At 44.3% G+C, this 16,018-nt stretch overlaps 1 protein-coding gene across 18 annotated transcripts in view; it reads left to right on the plus strand.

Annotated features, from left to right (window-relative positions):
* LOC132456182 (formin-binding protein 1) overlaps window positions 1–13,647 on the plus strand; it is a 51,037-nt gene extending 37,390 nt beyond the window's left edge. For 7 of the 18 annotated variants that reach the window (XM_060050466.1, XM_060050464.1, XM_060050455.1 and 4 more), the window contains 7 exons: window positions 3,133–3,147; window positions 3,439–3,474; window positions 4,611–4,720; window positions 5,139–5,271; window positions 6,660–6,790; window positions 7,114–7,289; window positions 8,724–10,219. In XM_060050466.1, coding sequence (XP_059906449.1) covers window positions 3,133–3,147; window positions 3,439–3,474; window positions 4,611–4,720; window positions 5,139–5,271; window positions 6,660–6,790; window positions 7,114–7,289; window positions 8,724–8,902 — 780 coding nt within the window. In that variant the 3' untranslated portion in view covers window positions 8,903–10,219. Of the gene's footprint in view, window positions 1–3,132; window positions 3,148–3,438; window positions 3,475–4,610; window positions 4,721–5,138; window positions 5,272–6,659; window positions 6,791–7,113; window positions 7,290–8,723; window positions 10,220–10,738 lie in introns of those variants that run through there. The other 11 variants (XM_060050458.1, XM_060050465.1, XM_060050471.1 and 8 more) reach the window with 5 other exon arrangements.
* Window positions 13,648–16,018: the final 2,371 nt, after the last annotated feature.

Below are 16,018 nucleotides of genomic sequence, written 5' to 3' on the forward strand. Positions count from 1 at the left end.
TGAGCGCCTGACCCCAGAGCCTGGCGTCCAGGTTCCTTCCGGGTCTCTCACAAAACAAAAACGTTTTATTTATACTCAGAAGATTAAAGGGCAAGGTTTCTACTGTGTGTGTGTGTGTGTGTGTGTGTGTGTGTGTGTGTGTGTGTGTGTGTGTGTGTGTGTGTGTGTGTGTGTGTGTGTGTGTGTGTGTGTGTGTGTGTGTGTGTGTGTGTGTGTGTGTGTGTGTGTGTGTGTCATAGAGGAAGCACGCAAGGTCAGCAGAAGAAGAGAAATCAAGCAGGAAGTGCACGTTTAGAATAGAGGAAGTGCTGCAATAGCAAGAGCTAGCATAGAGAAGCACGCCAGAGTGACACGTGAATGCATGAGTGTATCAAAGATTGAAAGATTATAGTTTGAACTTGGAGGGGTTCAATGGGAAAAAAGAGGAACGAATGTGAAAGATTTCTATAGCTGTGAAAGAAGCCTGTCACTGAAGGAATTGTTTGACAGCTCATTCGATAAGACAGCGAGGTGCTGACTGGAACCATACCTGGAAATAGACTGGCATTCCTTTTCATGTCATTGTAATGATCAATGTATATTGTTAAATGTATATACATGTTGTTTTAAGTTTTCAGTTTTTGTTTCTGTGTGTTTTTAGTAGCACTTAAGAATGAGACAGAAAATGTTTTCTATGTAAAACAGCATTAACCCTCACCATAGAAAATATGTACCGTATTTAAACCCTGTGTCAATACAAAGCTAAATAGATTGATCTGCAACCTTCAATGCTTATAGCTGTAGTTCCATGTACGGCACTGTTATGCTGCAACAGTCAAAGCGGGGCACTGTTTCAATCATAATTTGCATAGTTAAGAGATAGCAGGCTTGTGTATGTGTGTGTCTTTGCACAGCGTGTGTGCGTCTGTACGGATGTTTTTTGCGAGTGCTTTGTATGTTTGTGCTGTGCATTGATGAAGATGCGATAGCCTTTGTGGTTAGCCGCGTCGGAGGCGGCGCTGCTGCCCGACTGACTGTGAGTGTGTGTGTTCTCCCTGACGCCCACCGCAGCAGCCGCGCACCCGCTCGCTTATTTATCACAAAGATCTCATGAAGAGGACTCTGGGCCAGCCCACCTGTGCTTACGAAGCCAGGCGATATGTTGTAAGTGTGTGTGTGTGTGTGTGTATGTGTGGGACAATGCGTGTTTGTGCGTGTGCGCGCGAGCGTTTGTGTGGGAGCGTCCAAGGCCATGCGCTACACACACAGTGGTAATATTAAGTTTGCAGACCATGAATGGTTTATTTCCTGTTTTTTCATTCTCGTAAAAAAGAGGCGTGTGTGTGTGTGTGTGTGTGTGTGTGTGTGTGTGTGTGTGTGTGTGTGTGTGTGTGTGTGTGTGTGTGTGTGTGTGTGTGTGTGTGTGTGTGTGTGTGTGAGAGAACATATTGATCACATGGCTCGGACATGTGCAGAAATCCAAAGTCAAATGACCAGGGAGCGATGGGGCTGTCCTTGTGCATCCCCCCCATCACACGCCGCTCATGCCCCCTGGCCACTGGCTGTCCCTGCGCTCGCTGCAGACACGCAGAGGTCTGTCTGTCTGTCTGTCTGTCTGTCTGTCTTTCTGTCCTACCTGAGCATTCAGGGGGTCAATTCACAAAGAGACAAGCACCCGATACTGCTAAAAATGGTTGTGATTGATCGATTAGCCTACCCGGCGGTCTGCCCTCCTATTCAAATGGCAACCCCTCCGGCCACCGGGGCCGGTTGATACGCGAGGTGTAAGTGACACTTAAACCCCAGAATTGAGTTAGTGACTCCCCGAAACCCAAGAATTGACCCCTCCATACAGAGCTATGTCTGTTTAACTGCTGTTCCCATAGCTGTCTGCCTCAGTTGTCTGCCTGGCCTGCATCAACCACCCCAGTCATGAGTATTACGTCCGTGTCTGTCTCAGTCGGTAAACCGAAGGAAACTGTTAACCGCTGCAGGCTACATCCGGCGTTGGCTCAGTTCCTGTTTGAGGAACTCAAATGGCCAACTCAATTATAGCCGGTAAATTGGTAACATAAAATACATTTATAGGAAGATGATCAGAAGGAGTTGTCTCGATGGGCGGACTTTGCCTGCGTCCGCGAGGTGAGAGGAATCAGAGCAGAGCGGAAGAGATGGAGGAGGCTATTAGCGGGCTAAAGTGCACCTGGCGGGCCGAGCTAACGCGGTTACAGGATGTATAGGCTCCATGCTGCTCACACAACAGAGAAACAGGTACTAGAAAGTACTTCCTCGTTGCTCACCAAGAGGCACTCAGGAAACCGCATAAGAGGCCTGTCAATCATATTCAGCGCCATCTTTCTCCTTTTTTGGCTCCTAAGAGTGATAATATACATCATTCTGTGTTTATTTTTTATTTTTACTCTACTTAACATCTCAACCGAAGCCATTTTGAATATATTTGTCCACCTTACTCTGGTATTTCCTTATTTCGTTTGAGGACGTGCATCCATTTCAGCCGCAGCTCATCGTGTGTTCATCGTTACATGTGTTTCTACTGCCCTCTGCTGGCTGGTGTGATAAGGCAGTAGAAAGCTGGGGAAGGAATGGCTGTCTTTCAATCTCACTTTCTCACTTTCGTGTTTCTTTACAATTGATCTGTGTCACCCTCTCACCCAATCACACCCCTAAACTCAACGCCTGCAAGTGGACTCCCAAGTAGGCGTTGACTTGCCGACTTCACATTTCCTATTTGTTGGTGAACTTCACAGAATCAAGAAAAGAGGCTAGGAAACAAGAATAAATTGGTTGGAATCAGCCTGATTAGTATACCGAATGCTCAAAGGGTTGCCGTCGATCCCATTTGAAATCAGAGGTATCTATAGATGTTGCCTCTCCCAAAAGACATGAATCCTCTTTTCATGAAGAAGTGAAGTTCAACAACATCATCATCAAAACATCATAACTGTAAAATGACCCTATTCTACCCACAAAAGTACACAAAATGTCTTCCTCTTCTGATGTTGACTTTTGTATGTTATCTTTTTCCTCTCTCTCTCACACTCTCTCTCTCTCTGTCTCTCTCTCTCTCTCTCTCTCTCTCTCTCTCTCTCCTGCCTTCCCTCCGTGTTTTTTCTCCCCTCCTCCCCCATGAAGCTTTCTCTCAAGCTGGTAAGCATGACCGTGTAACCCATGACCTTAGCGGCATGAACGTAGCATGTACTCCCCCCTCCCTTCCCCTTCCCTCCTTCCGATAACATGTTGTTAACAATGTACACGTTGTGTTTGTGTATGGAGATTTTTGACTTATTGACATCTTGTGGTTGTCTCCCTTTTATTTGATTTTGTGTTTGTGTTCATGCTTTGCCCTCCCAACTGTGTGTGTGTGTGTGTATGTTTGTGTGTGTATGTGCGTGTCTGTGTGTGTGTCTGTGTGTCTGTGTGTGTGTGTCTGTGGTGCAGATCACCCTCAATTCCCACATCCGGAATCTCATTGAGGTGATCAGACTTGCGTAACATTAACGCTGTTGCGTCCTTCTTCAAAAATAACCAGTCCGGTAGTCCTCATTTCTAACCGTTGTGTGTGTGTGTGTGTGTGTGTGTGTGTGTGTGTGTGTGTGTGTGTGTGTGTGTGTGTGTGAGAGAGAGAGAGGGAGAGAGAGAGAGAGAGTGTGTGTGTAGGGATCCTTGTGATCCATGTCTTCTCTTGTAGTTGGTTGCACTTTGTAGACCCTGCATGCCCTCCAATCAGTAGATGCATATTGCATATTCCCTAGATGCTGTCCTGGTGAATGCCTATCTGTGATTGGTTGCACTCGATCCCTCTGATCAAAACAATAAACCGTGCATGGCAATGAATGAGCTGCTGGTTGTGACGCTGCGTGTCTGGTAAGTTGCTGCATGGGGGTGGTAGGTGGTGCAGGATGAGCAGTGAACCCCGACCTTTAGCCCAATGCATCCTGTGAGGATTAGCAGACAGCTAGCCGTCCCTGACCGATCCGGCCCTAGAGATGATCAGCAGCGATGCTGAAGCCAAAACGTAACCTCTTAGCTTCAGAGAAAAACATCCAGTGTTTGTTAATGGACACTTCCTGACAACCGAACTGTTTGCATATACTCCATCTTTTTATGCCTAGCCATGTCTTGATGAGGAACGTTGAGTTCTCCAGATGTGTAAGGACGTTCCAAGTCCTCTGACTCATCGGTTCAGATAAACCAACTGGATGAAAATCTGCCAAGATTTCTCACAAACAGAGTTGTCCTTTTAAGCACTGAGACTTATAGTACCATTTTTAGATCTCAAATGTAATAAGATTTCCCTGTTTCCTTATTGTTTTTCCAAACAAACCAAGAGTTATACATATTTTAATAATATATTTGTTGACATTATTCCGTAAATAATACTACGAGGTATTAAATTAAAGGAATACTGCAACTAAATCAATCTCACCCGAGCTAGAAGTTGTCATGATGCTCCTAGCTTGAAAAATCGTCGAAAAATAACCCCTTCAACTCACAACCAGAGAACTAACACACGTCGTATGATCAATGGTCAGTTAGTCGTCATGTCTCCCCTCCATCCTAACCCTGTTGTTCCCCCTCCGTCTCTCGCTGTTTGTTTGTTCCGTTCTCAGGGCTCTGGACCAGAAGACTTCAGCCACCTGCCGCCGGAGCAGAGGAGGAAGAAGCTGCAGGGGAAGATAGACGAGCTGAACAAAGACATACAGAAAGAGATGGACCAAAGGTAGCCATAGCAACTGTCAGCATCCACGGCAGACTTAGCCTTTTCAGTTAGCCATGTGGTTGCCATCGGTGTCCAGGAATTAGGACACTGTTGTTGTTGTTGTTGTTGTTTTGTTGACGGTGTTGTTATGTATTCAATGGATAGTCAACAGTATGCATTGTTATTCCCATGCCTTAGGGGGCGCTCTGCTGTTAAGGGTAACTTAAATGATATCCATTTTAACTCTGATTTACTTAGCGCCCCCTAAGGCATGCAAATAACAATGCATACTGTTGACTTTCCATTGCATGCATAACAGGTGTTGTTACTATTATTATTTCAATGTTTTTTAAAGTTGCTTATTTTTTTAAGGTGTTTTGTCTCGTTCGTTCAGGACTGCGTGTTGACTTGTTGCCGCTGTGGTTCTCGTGTTTCCCAGGGACGCCCTGACCAAGATGAAGGACGTGTACGTGAAGAACCCGGCCATGGGGGACCCGGCCAGCGTGGACCCCCGCCTCGGGGAGTTAGCCCAGAGCATCGAGAAGCTCCAGTACGAGGTGCAGAAGTTTGAGGTGAGGGGCTTGGCGCCGCCGTCTTCACCGCGTCCCCTTTCGCCTCCCCTTGGCGCCTCCCCTTGGCGCCCTCACTGAGCCCTCTTGTTTAGTTTGGTTTATCCGATACAACGGCTCAGAGTAAACAGCTCAGAGGTCCAAGTAAGACCGCCAGGAGGCTTTCCATGCTGGCCCGCCGTCTGCTCTTCCTTATTAGGAGAACCTGGAGTCTGGATGCTCTCTTTCATCTGAATCATCCTAATCCAAACACTAATAACATCTGAATGCCACATGATCCCACCTTAACATGATTTTGAACATACGGCTGCCTTGTTTACATTTACATGCACATTTTTACATTTAATACAGTTAGCAGACGCTTTTATCAAAAGCGACTTACAATAACTACATTTGTCAGAAGAGTTTAAAGCACTAGCAATCGCTAGTATTCCCTGTATACAACAAGATAGCTAGGATAAGATGCTACACAACTAAGTACTATAACTAAGTACGACATACAATATTGCCGCTTTTCCACCGCACATGTAGCTCGACTCGACACGACTCGACACGACACGACTCGACACGACTCGACACGGTAGCAGCGCGGGTCCTTTTCCACCGCAAATAGTACCTCCTGGACGTGGGCGCGGTCGGCTGCGCGAAAGGGCCGTGACATATTTTTGTACGCGACGCAAACAACACCTACGCAACCCACACATGGACAGAACCCACATAACAACAATGGAGGACATCGATGCGATGGTATTCGTGTTCGTATTATTAGCTGGCATGTTGAAGAAGTTGAAGGAGTGGAATATGTTAGCTGCGGCGCTGCTATGGCTGTTACCAGCATGGTTGCCATGTCGCTCTCGTGACTTCGTCACACTCTCTGGCCAATCAGTGGCCAGAGAGTCACCTTTTAGCATCACCTTTTAGCATCGGCTCAGCTCGCTTGGAACCTAGAGCAAGGCGGTACTAGAAAAAGCAGCCACTTCAGGTACCAGATACCATGTTTTCGCGGTGGAAACGCAAAAAATGCGAGCTGAGTCGAGTCGAGTCGTGTCGAGCTGGTACCATGCAGTGGAAAAGCGGCATAATAAGTGCACACATTAAGTGCCAGGACGTTTACACAAGATAATATCTAGATCCTTATGTCTAGATTTGACCTAGGTTCAGAAAACTCGTGAGTTACACGATAGCCACAGCGCGTTGACATTGTTGTCAGCCAGAGGCCCAGTTCCATACCTCCGCAGGTGGCTCTGGAAACAGTTTGTCTACGTCTTCTCGTTACATTTTTCATGATTCGCCAACGTTTTCAAATGGATTTGAAGTGAGACCAGGGACACAGATTAGACTAAACCTGACGACACTATTGCTTAAATACTTTTGTGTGGCTCTGTCTTAAGGGCTGGCTGGCCGAGGTGGAGGGAAGGATGCCGTCAAAGAGTGACCCCCAGAAGAGACAGAGCGGGCTGTACCAGACCACCGGCCAGAACAACACCCCCATGGGGAGCAACTGTGCCCAGGACAGAGAGAGGTATGGTACACTATCATACACACAAGTACGCTAATCAACTTGGAAGCATACACCTGCCCAAAGACCTTGTAACTTATTGTGTGGCTATACCTGTGTGTGTGTGTGTGTGTGTGTGTGTGTGTGTGTGTGTGTGTGTGTGTGTGTGTGTGTGTGTGTGTGTGTGTGTGTGTGTGTGTGTGTGTGTGTGTGTGTGTGTGTGTGTGTTACATCTTCACTTGTATGTGTGCCTGTGTGTGTGTGTGTGTGTGTGTGTGTGTGTGTGTGTGTGTGTGTGTGTGTGTGTGTGTGTGTGTGTGTGTGTGTGTGCGTTGGCCCGTGAACAGCCCGGATGGTAGCTACACGGAGGAGCAGAGCTCAGAGACTCAGGTCAAGGCCCAGGCCCCGAGTGCCAACCCCGGGCCCCTCCCCACCTCCAGCACGCCCGAGTTTGACGACGAGTTTGACGAGGAGGAAGCCCTGCCCACCATTGGCACCTGCAAAGCCCTGTACCCCTTTGAAGGTACTGAGCGCCCGGGAGGTCTGAACCGGGTCAACACCCACCGTCACAACGCGGAGCCATGCTTCAACCTGCTGGGTCGTCCGTCTCCAGCGGTGGTCTGGGGGTGGGGCCGCTGGAACAGAACCCCTCTCTGTGGGGGTGTCGCTGGGTGTCGACGAGGTTCAGTGCTGCCGTCGGTCCATCTCGGATGTCTGTCCGGACGCGAGAATCCGATACTCACCGCCCAGCTTTTAAACCGACATGCCTGCCGCAAGACTCTTTAGAGGCAGCGTACTTCTTGCGGAAAATAAGTTAGGTTATGGCGTAAGAACAAAATGAGGTGAATGCAGAGTTAAAGCAGAAATGCACACCTCACCAAACTTATTTTTTGCGCACCTCTGAGATTTTGTAATTAAATGTTTAAAATTGAAATTACCGCAGTATGATTGGTCAGAAATTCAAGGCAGTTTTAATTTAAAACAGATTTATTTGGTGTTATTTCTGCAACCGGGACTCCAATGGGATGTTCAGTGGTCAAACCGGATACTGCACTGAGAGTTCAACAAGTTTGTCCTCAGAGAACTACAAAAATCTTCTGCTGCCTGCTTTTCAAAGCTATCTTATAATCATGTATGGATTTAAAACTATCTGCAGTGAAATGTAAACACAACTTCAATTCTCCATTGGAACCTAACATAGAAACTAGTTGTTATGGCCATCACTTTGACATTACAGCATACTGGGGACCGCTTTGCAGCTCATGAAAATCAACTCTCAAAGGTCAAAGCATTCTTGGCTGCTGTAACCGTATCCCCTGTAGCTCGCTGTAACACTCTGGGCTCTGCCTTTGGTCAACTGTCACTTGTGGGTCTTCAGCTTGTTCAGAAGGCAGCTGGAGACTGTTGCTATTTGTCGAGGCCAATAGAATGAATAGAAAGTGGAAAACTAGTCATTGTATCACATTACTAGCACGATGATAACATAAGAGGTTATGTTGATTCTTTGGCTGATTAGTTTGAAGCACACTCCTTCTTTGGTCAAAGCTGCTTGAAGGGATGATGCTATCTGAAGTTTCTGCGAAGTGTCTCCGCTCTTAAAAACTGGTTTAAATCGCCTTTAGGTATCAGGTATTTGGAACTGTAACTTGAATTATTAGATATTTACAAAGTATATGTGGATATATATTGTTATTTTATTTACATATTACAGCATTAGCACAGAAATACACAAAAATATAATGTAAATTATTATTAATTTACATTATATTATTATTATTTATATTAATTATTTATTTAACAATTAATTATTATTTTTCATTATGTATATTTTATTCTGTGGAGTGCTTTTGCAACCACATTTCCTAAAGGTGTGAATGCGTTATATAGGATAAGTCTTCGTGTGGTCCTCCAGACTTCCTCGCTCCCCTCAACCCCCTTTGCTGTGTGTCCTCTGCAGGTCACAATGAAGGAACCATCTCGGTGGCAGAGGGGGAGCTGCTGTTCGTCATCGAGGAGGACAAAGGGGACGGGTGGACCCGCGTGCGCCGCAACGAGGACGAGGAGGGCTACGTGCCCTCGTCCTACGTCGAGGTCTTTTTGGAAAGCAACGCCAAAGGTGCTATGACCTACATTTAAGTCCCGTCTGTGTTATCTCTGGGCAGATGCATTTGTTTGATTGCTCGGAGGCAGTGGGAGGGATGGCGGCAGAGATGGTCGTGGTGGCCGTTCTAAAGGAACACTTTTCGTGGCCGAGCACTCAACTTCCTGTTCCTGTTTGTGTTTTTGTTATTTTTGTTTTTTATTTTGAAGATTGACTCATCCGATCTTTCCATTGTGCCTACCGATAGGCTGTCTCAGCTGTCACTCGGGCAGGTGTTTACACACGTGTTCTACTGTGCACACGCTGCAACGTTGAACAAGTGCAAACGCTCTATGAAAAGATTTGTTTTCCGTAAGATTTGCGTAAATACAAATTTGCAGAGCAACTCTTAACAGTGAAATGATCGGTAAATATGCTTAGCAGTGCCAGTTATAAGTCACAAAGAACATCACCTCAGATGCCCAATGGAATAACCCTTGTGTGTTGATTTAACACATACAGAACACTGTATATTTTAAATTACACCACTGTATTCTTTTTTGTTTGACGTTCCATCGCTGATGACCACCATCGCTCGCAAATGTCTAGCTGCTAGCTGCTACCTTCCTAGTTTTACCTATAAATATTAAGTCTCTTCAAGCTGCTTCAACGAATCACTGAATCCCATCAAGTGAATGGACATTCTACCGACAATGATGACAATTTGAAGTCAAAAGAAAGCAGCACGCCTCTCAAATCACGATGTAATGGATTGTTTGCACATTTCTTTGCTCGGGCCATCGTATTGGAAGCATGCTCATTGTAAAATCGTGGGATCGGAAAAATGACATTTAAATCTGTTGTAAAATTCTGTACGAAAAAAAGTATTTTTATAGGCTCTTCGATGGAAAAAACAAGCACATGTAAAAAATACCGATCTTGTCTCTAGCATGCTGTAGCCAAATAGTATCCTTGTTCGATAGTGACAGTTTAGTTTTGATTTTAATCTCAGTCATTATCCAACTTTTGATACTTAAATCCAAAAAATCGAGAAGAAATCAACCAATAGTAGTCAAAGATGGTGTGGTGCTAGTGTCAGTGCTTTTCCCCAAGACGAGTGGTCAAGAAATACAAGCCTGAAAATAAACTCTGCTAGGATCTATGGTGAGAATTAAGGGATTTGGGGTTCAGCATGTTTGGGGAAAAATCCACATGATTTCTTCCATCGGTCTATAGGACTTTTGCACATGTCTGCTGCCATACTTACCTGCTTTTTTAAATGTCGGTAAATGGTTGCACTGATATAGTTCTAGTGACTTAAAACATAATATGGAAAGTTCTTTCAAATAAAATGAATGCAACAATCATTTAAACATTTTATATACATTTTTTTAATTCTATAACCAATTCTTCGTGATTCAGGATATCGTCTTTCACGAGTTACATCAGTGCTGTAGACATTTCATGCCTTTTTGAGATTATTTGTTTGGTAGAGTCGATTTTGAAATGTGGTGCATGTGTTGCCACATTGTGTGATGCCCGAGCGTGCATCGCATCATGGCTTTAGCATGTTGTGTTTGACAACTTTTAAGCTGGCTGCTGTAAAACATGTGTTAATGCCAGAACAGGAAAGACCACCGGAATAACAAGGAAAGCTTCTAGTTAAAGGTATCTTTTAACAACGTATTTTAGAAAAAAATCCACCACAATTTCTTCCGAGTGATATTTCAAAGCTTTTGTTGAATAACAGAATTGGTCAATGAAATCACAGCTGTACTTTAATAACTGCATATATGGTTCTTTGCTATATCGTCTTGAGAGCTACCTAACTTTTTCTTTTTGTCATTTTCTTTCTTTTTGTTTGTTTGTATTTTTATTTTTGTGATTTCCAGATTCCTAAAAGTGTGAGGCTGGTCGGGGAATGGCAGGGCAAGCAGCCTGGGAGAAAGCCACCGTTTTCCTCGAGCGAGAAATATAAAATAGAACAGAACGCTGATCTTTAAGGATTCAACCAATAACAAAACAGTTGAAACTGACACCGAAACAGTTTCCGAATTCTGTAGCGTTAAACTCAAGCCGTGTGAGAACAAACACATTTCACATCACACCTAGACGACAACAATCACCGATAATGTTACCTTTCTACAATTAATATTATTCTTATTACTATTATGATTATTATAATTTGCGTCTTTTTAGCCGTGCTTTGCTTCATGACCCAACTAACTCCGTGCCGTGCGTGGTCTTGACAGCAGCTCTTGGCTTTCTCGCTCCGAATGCCCCACCCCCAAGTCAACCCCCACCCCAACCCGAAACAGGCAGGGGGAGGGCGTGGTCAGAGAAAGGCCGAGGACGACCACCCAGAATGCCATTTTACCTCATATGATCGAAGCATTGGAAGAAGCCCGCCACTCCCATCCTACCACGTGTGTGTGTGTGTGTGTGTGTGTGTGTGTGTGTGTGTGTGTGTGTGTGTGTGTGTGTGTGTGTGTGTGTGTGTGTGTGTGTGTGTGTGTGTGTGTGTGTGTGTGTGTGTGTGTTCGGGAGCCTATCTATGAGCAAGGCCACGCCCACCTCATCACCACTCATTCAAGTCCCTCCAAAGTCAGCTCCCCTGATGTTTTCTTTTGCCGTTTTCAACCGAGCGTGGTTCTAACTTATCGGACTGGATCTGACCACGTATTCCACGTGTTTCCCAACTGCATGAGTACTCCCCATGCCCCTCATTCCCCATGCCACACTATGTATGGCATGGTTATCAACACAGGGACATGAATGCCACCATTGGTTGAAAGGACGATGGATCCACATCACTGACCACCTCCACCTTTGAGTCTTCCTCACTGCCTCGCCGCGGGGGTGTTTGTCCGTCTCTCTCTGACCACACCCACTAATCACCTCCTCTCCCCCAAATCCCAAGAACCCAGCCTCAGGCAGCAGAGCCTGAGCGTGTTGCCCCCTGGGGTGGGGGGGCTGTACTGCATGCTTGCCCTGTCTCCTCCTCGCTGCTGAAAGACCAGCGGTCCCCCCCTCCCTCCACAGCCTCTGGTCTTTCTGCTAACCCCCCCCCCCTCCCAATGCCTGTCTTGTCTTTTTTAATGGATTAATGAACCTGTGACGCCGCCTTTGTTTCGGGGTTCTGTGCCTGTGGTCGTCTTTTTACTGTTTGTTTTTGTGTTTTTACAGTTTTTGTTTTGTTTTGTTCTCTGTCTGTCCGTTAGTGATCGAACCACAACGTTGTTTGAGAAATCATGTCTGTTTGTCTGTTTTTTTTTATTAACGGTTGACTGCAGTGATTTTATTTTTTTAATCCAGTCACTGATCACACTGCCACACACAGTTTAGAGACCAAGCCGATATGAGGGTGATGTGGCGCCTGACATGTGGTCCACTCTCTTCTGTTATACTGTAGATGAACAGTGTTATGTGTTTGTATGTGATATGTGGAGTGTTGAACCATGGTTTTAGTTTACAGGTATCCCTGTGTGGACGCAGGCGTTACGATCGCCCCCACATGAGACAAACAATCCAAAAACAACTAAGCCCCGAATTAAAAATCATCAACAGTATTGATCACGTCCACAGCCTGGTCTGCTACTGTTTATTGTATATTGTATATAATTATGTACTGTGATTAACTCCCTGATCATTTCTCTGCGTCTGTGGTGGGAAACATGAGACATTAGCAATGTGTATGGAGTATCATTCTATCACTGTTTTATATTGGAGAATGCTACTATCTCTGATATCAATGGAATGGAGGTATAATGTTCATAATATAAATATATATAATAATACTTAGGGGCATAAAATAAACAGAGTTTGTTTTTGTGGATTTCAAAGAATAATGTCCACCATTTCGCTTTATAAAGGCACATACATTATCATTTTTCTTTTAACCTTTTTTGTGTCAAGTCGAATAATTGTATGTCTTGGTTTTATTTTTATTGCAAGAGTGCTTTGAAGCTGGATGCGTACGTTGAATCGCTTGGCGGGTCGTCAGTTCTTCTTTAATAACAGTGAGGCTGAAGTCCCTTAACTGCATTCCACGCGGCAACATCAGGAACCCATTACGATCATTGACTGAAGAGCCACTGCTGAAAGGTTAACACACGTGCTAGGTTTTAAACAGTATGAATTAAACTTATTGAGTTGTTTATTGTCATTCAAGGATTACATTGAAGCTCTGCTTGTGGCTATAAAAGCTCTAAAATACACACGTTTATTTGGGTCCCAGTAACCTCACAACTGGATTTAATAAGGCAGAGTCGCCGTGCGTTTATTAGTTATTAAGTGATTAACGTCATTTTAAAAAGTTTTTCAGAATTGTGGGTCAAGACAGAAGATTTATAGCGCCCAAGTACACACACACACACACACACACACACACACACACACACACACACACACACACACACACACACACACACACACACACACACTGAGAAAGAGGCGGACAGTGTGTACCTCCTAGACGCCGGAGCGGACTGCCTGTACAGAAGGAATTTGACACGTTGGAGTCAGAGAGAATATATATGCATATATGAATAAAGTTTAAACTAAAGAAGAAAAAGGAAATCTATTTTAACTATTGAAGATCTTACCGTTATTTCTTTTTTTCTTTCTGTCTCCCTGCTTTTTGCTGTGTAAAGACTGTTTATTTTCTTTTTTGTAAGGTATACCGACTGGTGGGATTTGCACTTGTTGTCTGTATTCCCTTTGGTAGAAGACGCTTGAGTTCTGGAGCACTGAAAGTTTTGCATTGTGTTTATCGTGCCAATTAAAATATACCTGGAAAGCACCAGCAACGTCTGGCGTTGTGTTTGATCCCAGACCGACTCCTGGCAAGGCTCTGCATGGATCTGAATGGCACACATTGTTAGAAAAGACCACCAGAATAATGCTAAATCATCCCTAATGAAGAAATGTGTTGTTTGTATCTGATATATTACCTGACATGATGCCTAATTTTTCCTATCTAATGTACTTTACCCTACTTGTACTATCTAGGATGACGTTTTTATTTAAGATGATATAATGAATGTTCACTTCTACAATGCACTAAAACATCGTCATTTTACGATGACGACTTCTGATTGAATACTAGGAAAACTAAGAGATAGGTGTTACATGTTAAATATAAATACTAAACGGCTTTTTTCATTCAAATTACATTTTATTTCTGGACATTAACCTCATGTTATGCAAAATAACAGCAATGGCATATTGTAGCTAATGTCTCCTCCAAAACGACACGATTACCCATCAGCTCAACCCTTCTTGACCAAATACATTGATGTTCTGTCACTCAAAGAGCTACAATCTTGGTGAATAAACCTTTGAGTGTCCTTAATCAGTACTCCTGATTATGTTAATGACAGACACCAATGGTGTGTGTCATTAAACACATGTGTGTGTCATTACCTTAATCAAGGGCACTGTCATGCCTGCAGACCCATAATTAACGAAATTAGCTACACCTATTTTGGCCGTGAATGACACCTCTGTGATAAAGGCCTGTGTAGATTCGAATATTCAGCAGCAGTAACAACACGTTCCTCCAGCGGCCACCAGAGGGCGCTAGAGCTCCACCGAAGGCGCGCGTCGAGCGCAGTTTCGAAATGCGTTCTCTCCATCAAGGAACGTGCTTCTCAAAGCAGGCTGCTGCAAGCTGTTAGTAATTCTGTCAATTACAGTTGCGTCGTAAACATTGTACAATGACCACAACTCTGACTTCAATAGGCAAAATAAATGTCTGTTTAGAAACTACACTCAACCAAAACTCTTATTCTAATATAGCGTCGTGATGTAGGCGAAGAGAAGCCGCCGTTATCGTAGTTTATACTTTAGTCGAGGCTGCTCTTTTGATTTCATACGCTAAGATTTCTTTCGAACCCTTACTTTGTTCGCTTTTCATGCACCCTGGTGGTTTGCTGTCGCGCCCCTTTTTAAAAGTATTAAAGTCTTAAGCTTGGAATGCAAACTCAAGCTTATCTCCTTGAAGGAAATGAATTTATTTTTCAAGGAAAACAGCGATGGTCTCAAACCTGGGACGAAATATAATATCACTGACTTTGAAATAAAGATACATTATTTAAAAAAAAATGACATTAGTAAATGCAGTAATGAGCACTTATTAACAGTTAAATAATAGTGTAGCAATCATTTACTCATGGTGTTCATGTTAACTTCTAAGCCTGTTCATGCTTCACATATATAATTTCCCCTCGACATCCAAGCTGAATCATCTGATCCCCAGTGGCTCCATGACCGGTATATTGGTGGTCGCTATGAGGAAAAAACATGTTGACTGCCCGGCGCACACACACACACACACACACACACACACACACACACACACACACACACACACACACACACACACACACACACACACACGCCCCTTAGACTACTGGACTGAACCCATTCATGTAGCAGACAGGTCCAACCAAGTTGGCCAAATCCTCAACGGTTTTTGACGTTTCTGGCGTCACCTTTCAAACACCTGCATTAGCCTAAATTCTCAGTGTACTGCCAGCAAACTGTGTTTTAAAAGAGTGCATGGTGCTAGTCCCGACCAGTGTATAGGACTCACCGGCGGCAACAACTGGGCCTTTAGGGCCTGCTGGACCTCCATTTTATTTAGCCCTTGCACGGATGGAGATATTGGATCTGATTGTTGTCTACAAATTGATAGCAGAGGAACAGGTTCAGATGTGAGGGAAGTGAGAAAGGTTTTAATTATTGTCTTTGTCACGGTAAATTGGGCTGGAATGGGTAAACAGCCCCCGGCTCAGCTGCTGGCCGGCTGTGACATCACCAGCTGCTCTGTCCCTCCCCACCGTAAAAAATACAATATGTTCTTCTGGACTTCTTCATCCAGAGAATACACAAGTACAAGACCAAGGAGCACCAGAAAGCGTTTTAGATGTCTTCTTTGGTTTCCGACCTCGTTAGTCACTGGGTCGAATTAGACTGGTCGTTTTGCTAATACACTGTTGTATTCTATCTCGAAAATAACTGGATATTACAAAAGACACTCCTGCTCTGACCAAAGAATAATGATCAGTGTAAGATGTGATAAGTAGGTCAGAGGAGCGGAATCATCTGGAACAAATATGGTGTACGGCTGGGTAATCTGGGCACGTGAACTGGTGAACCGGGACTAGACA

This window comes from Gadus macrocephalus, chromosome 4, assembly GCF_031168955.1.
Source record: "Gadus macrocephalus chromosome 4, ASM3116895v1".
NCBI classification, from domain to species: Eukaryota; Metazoa; Chordata; class Actinopteri; order Gadiformes; family Gadidae; genus Gadus; species Gadus macrocephalus.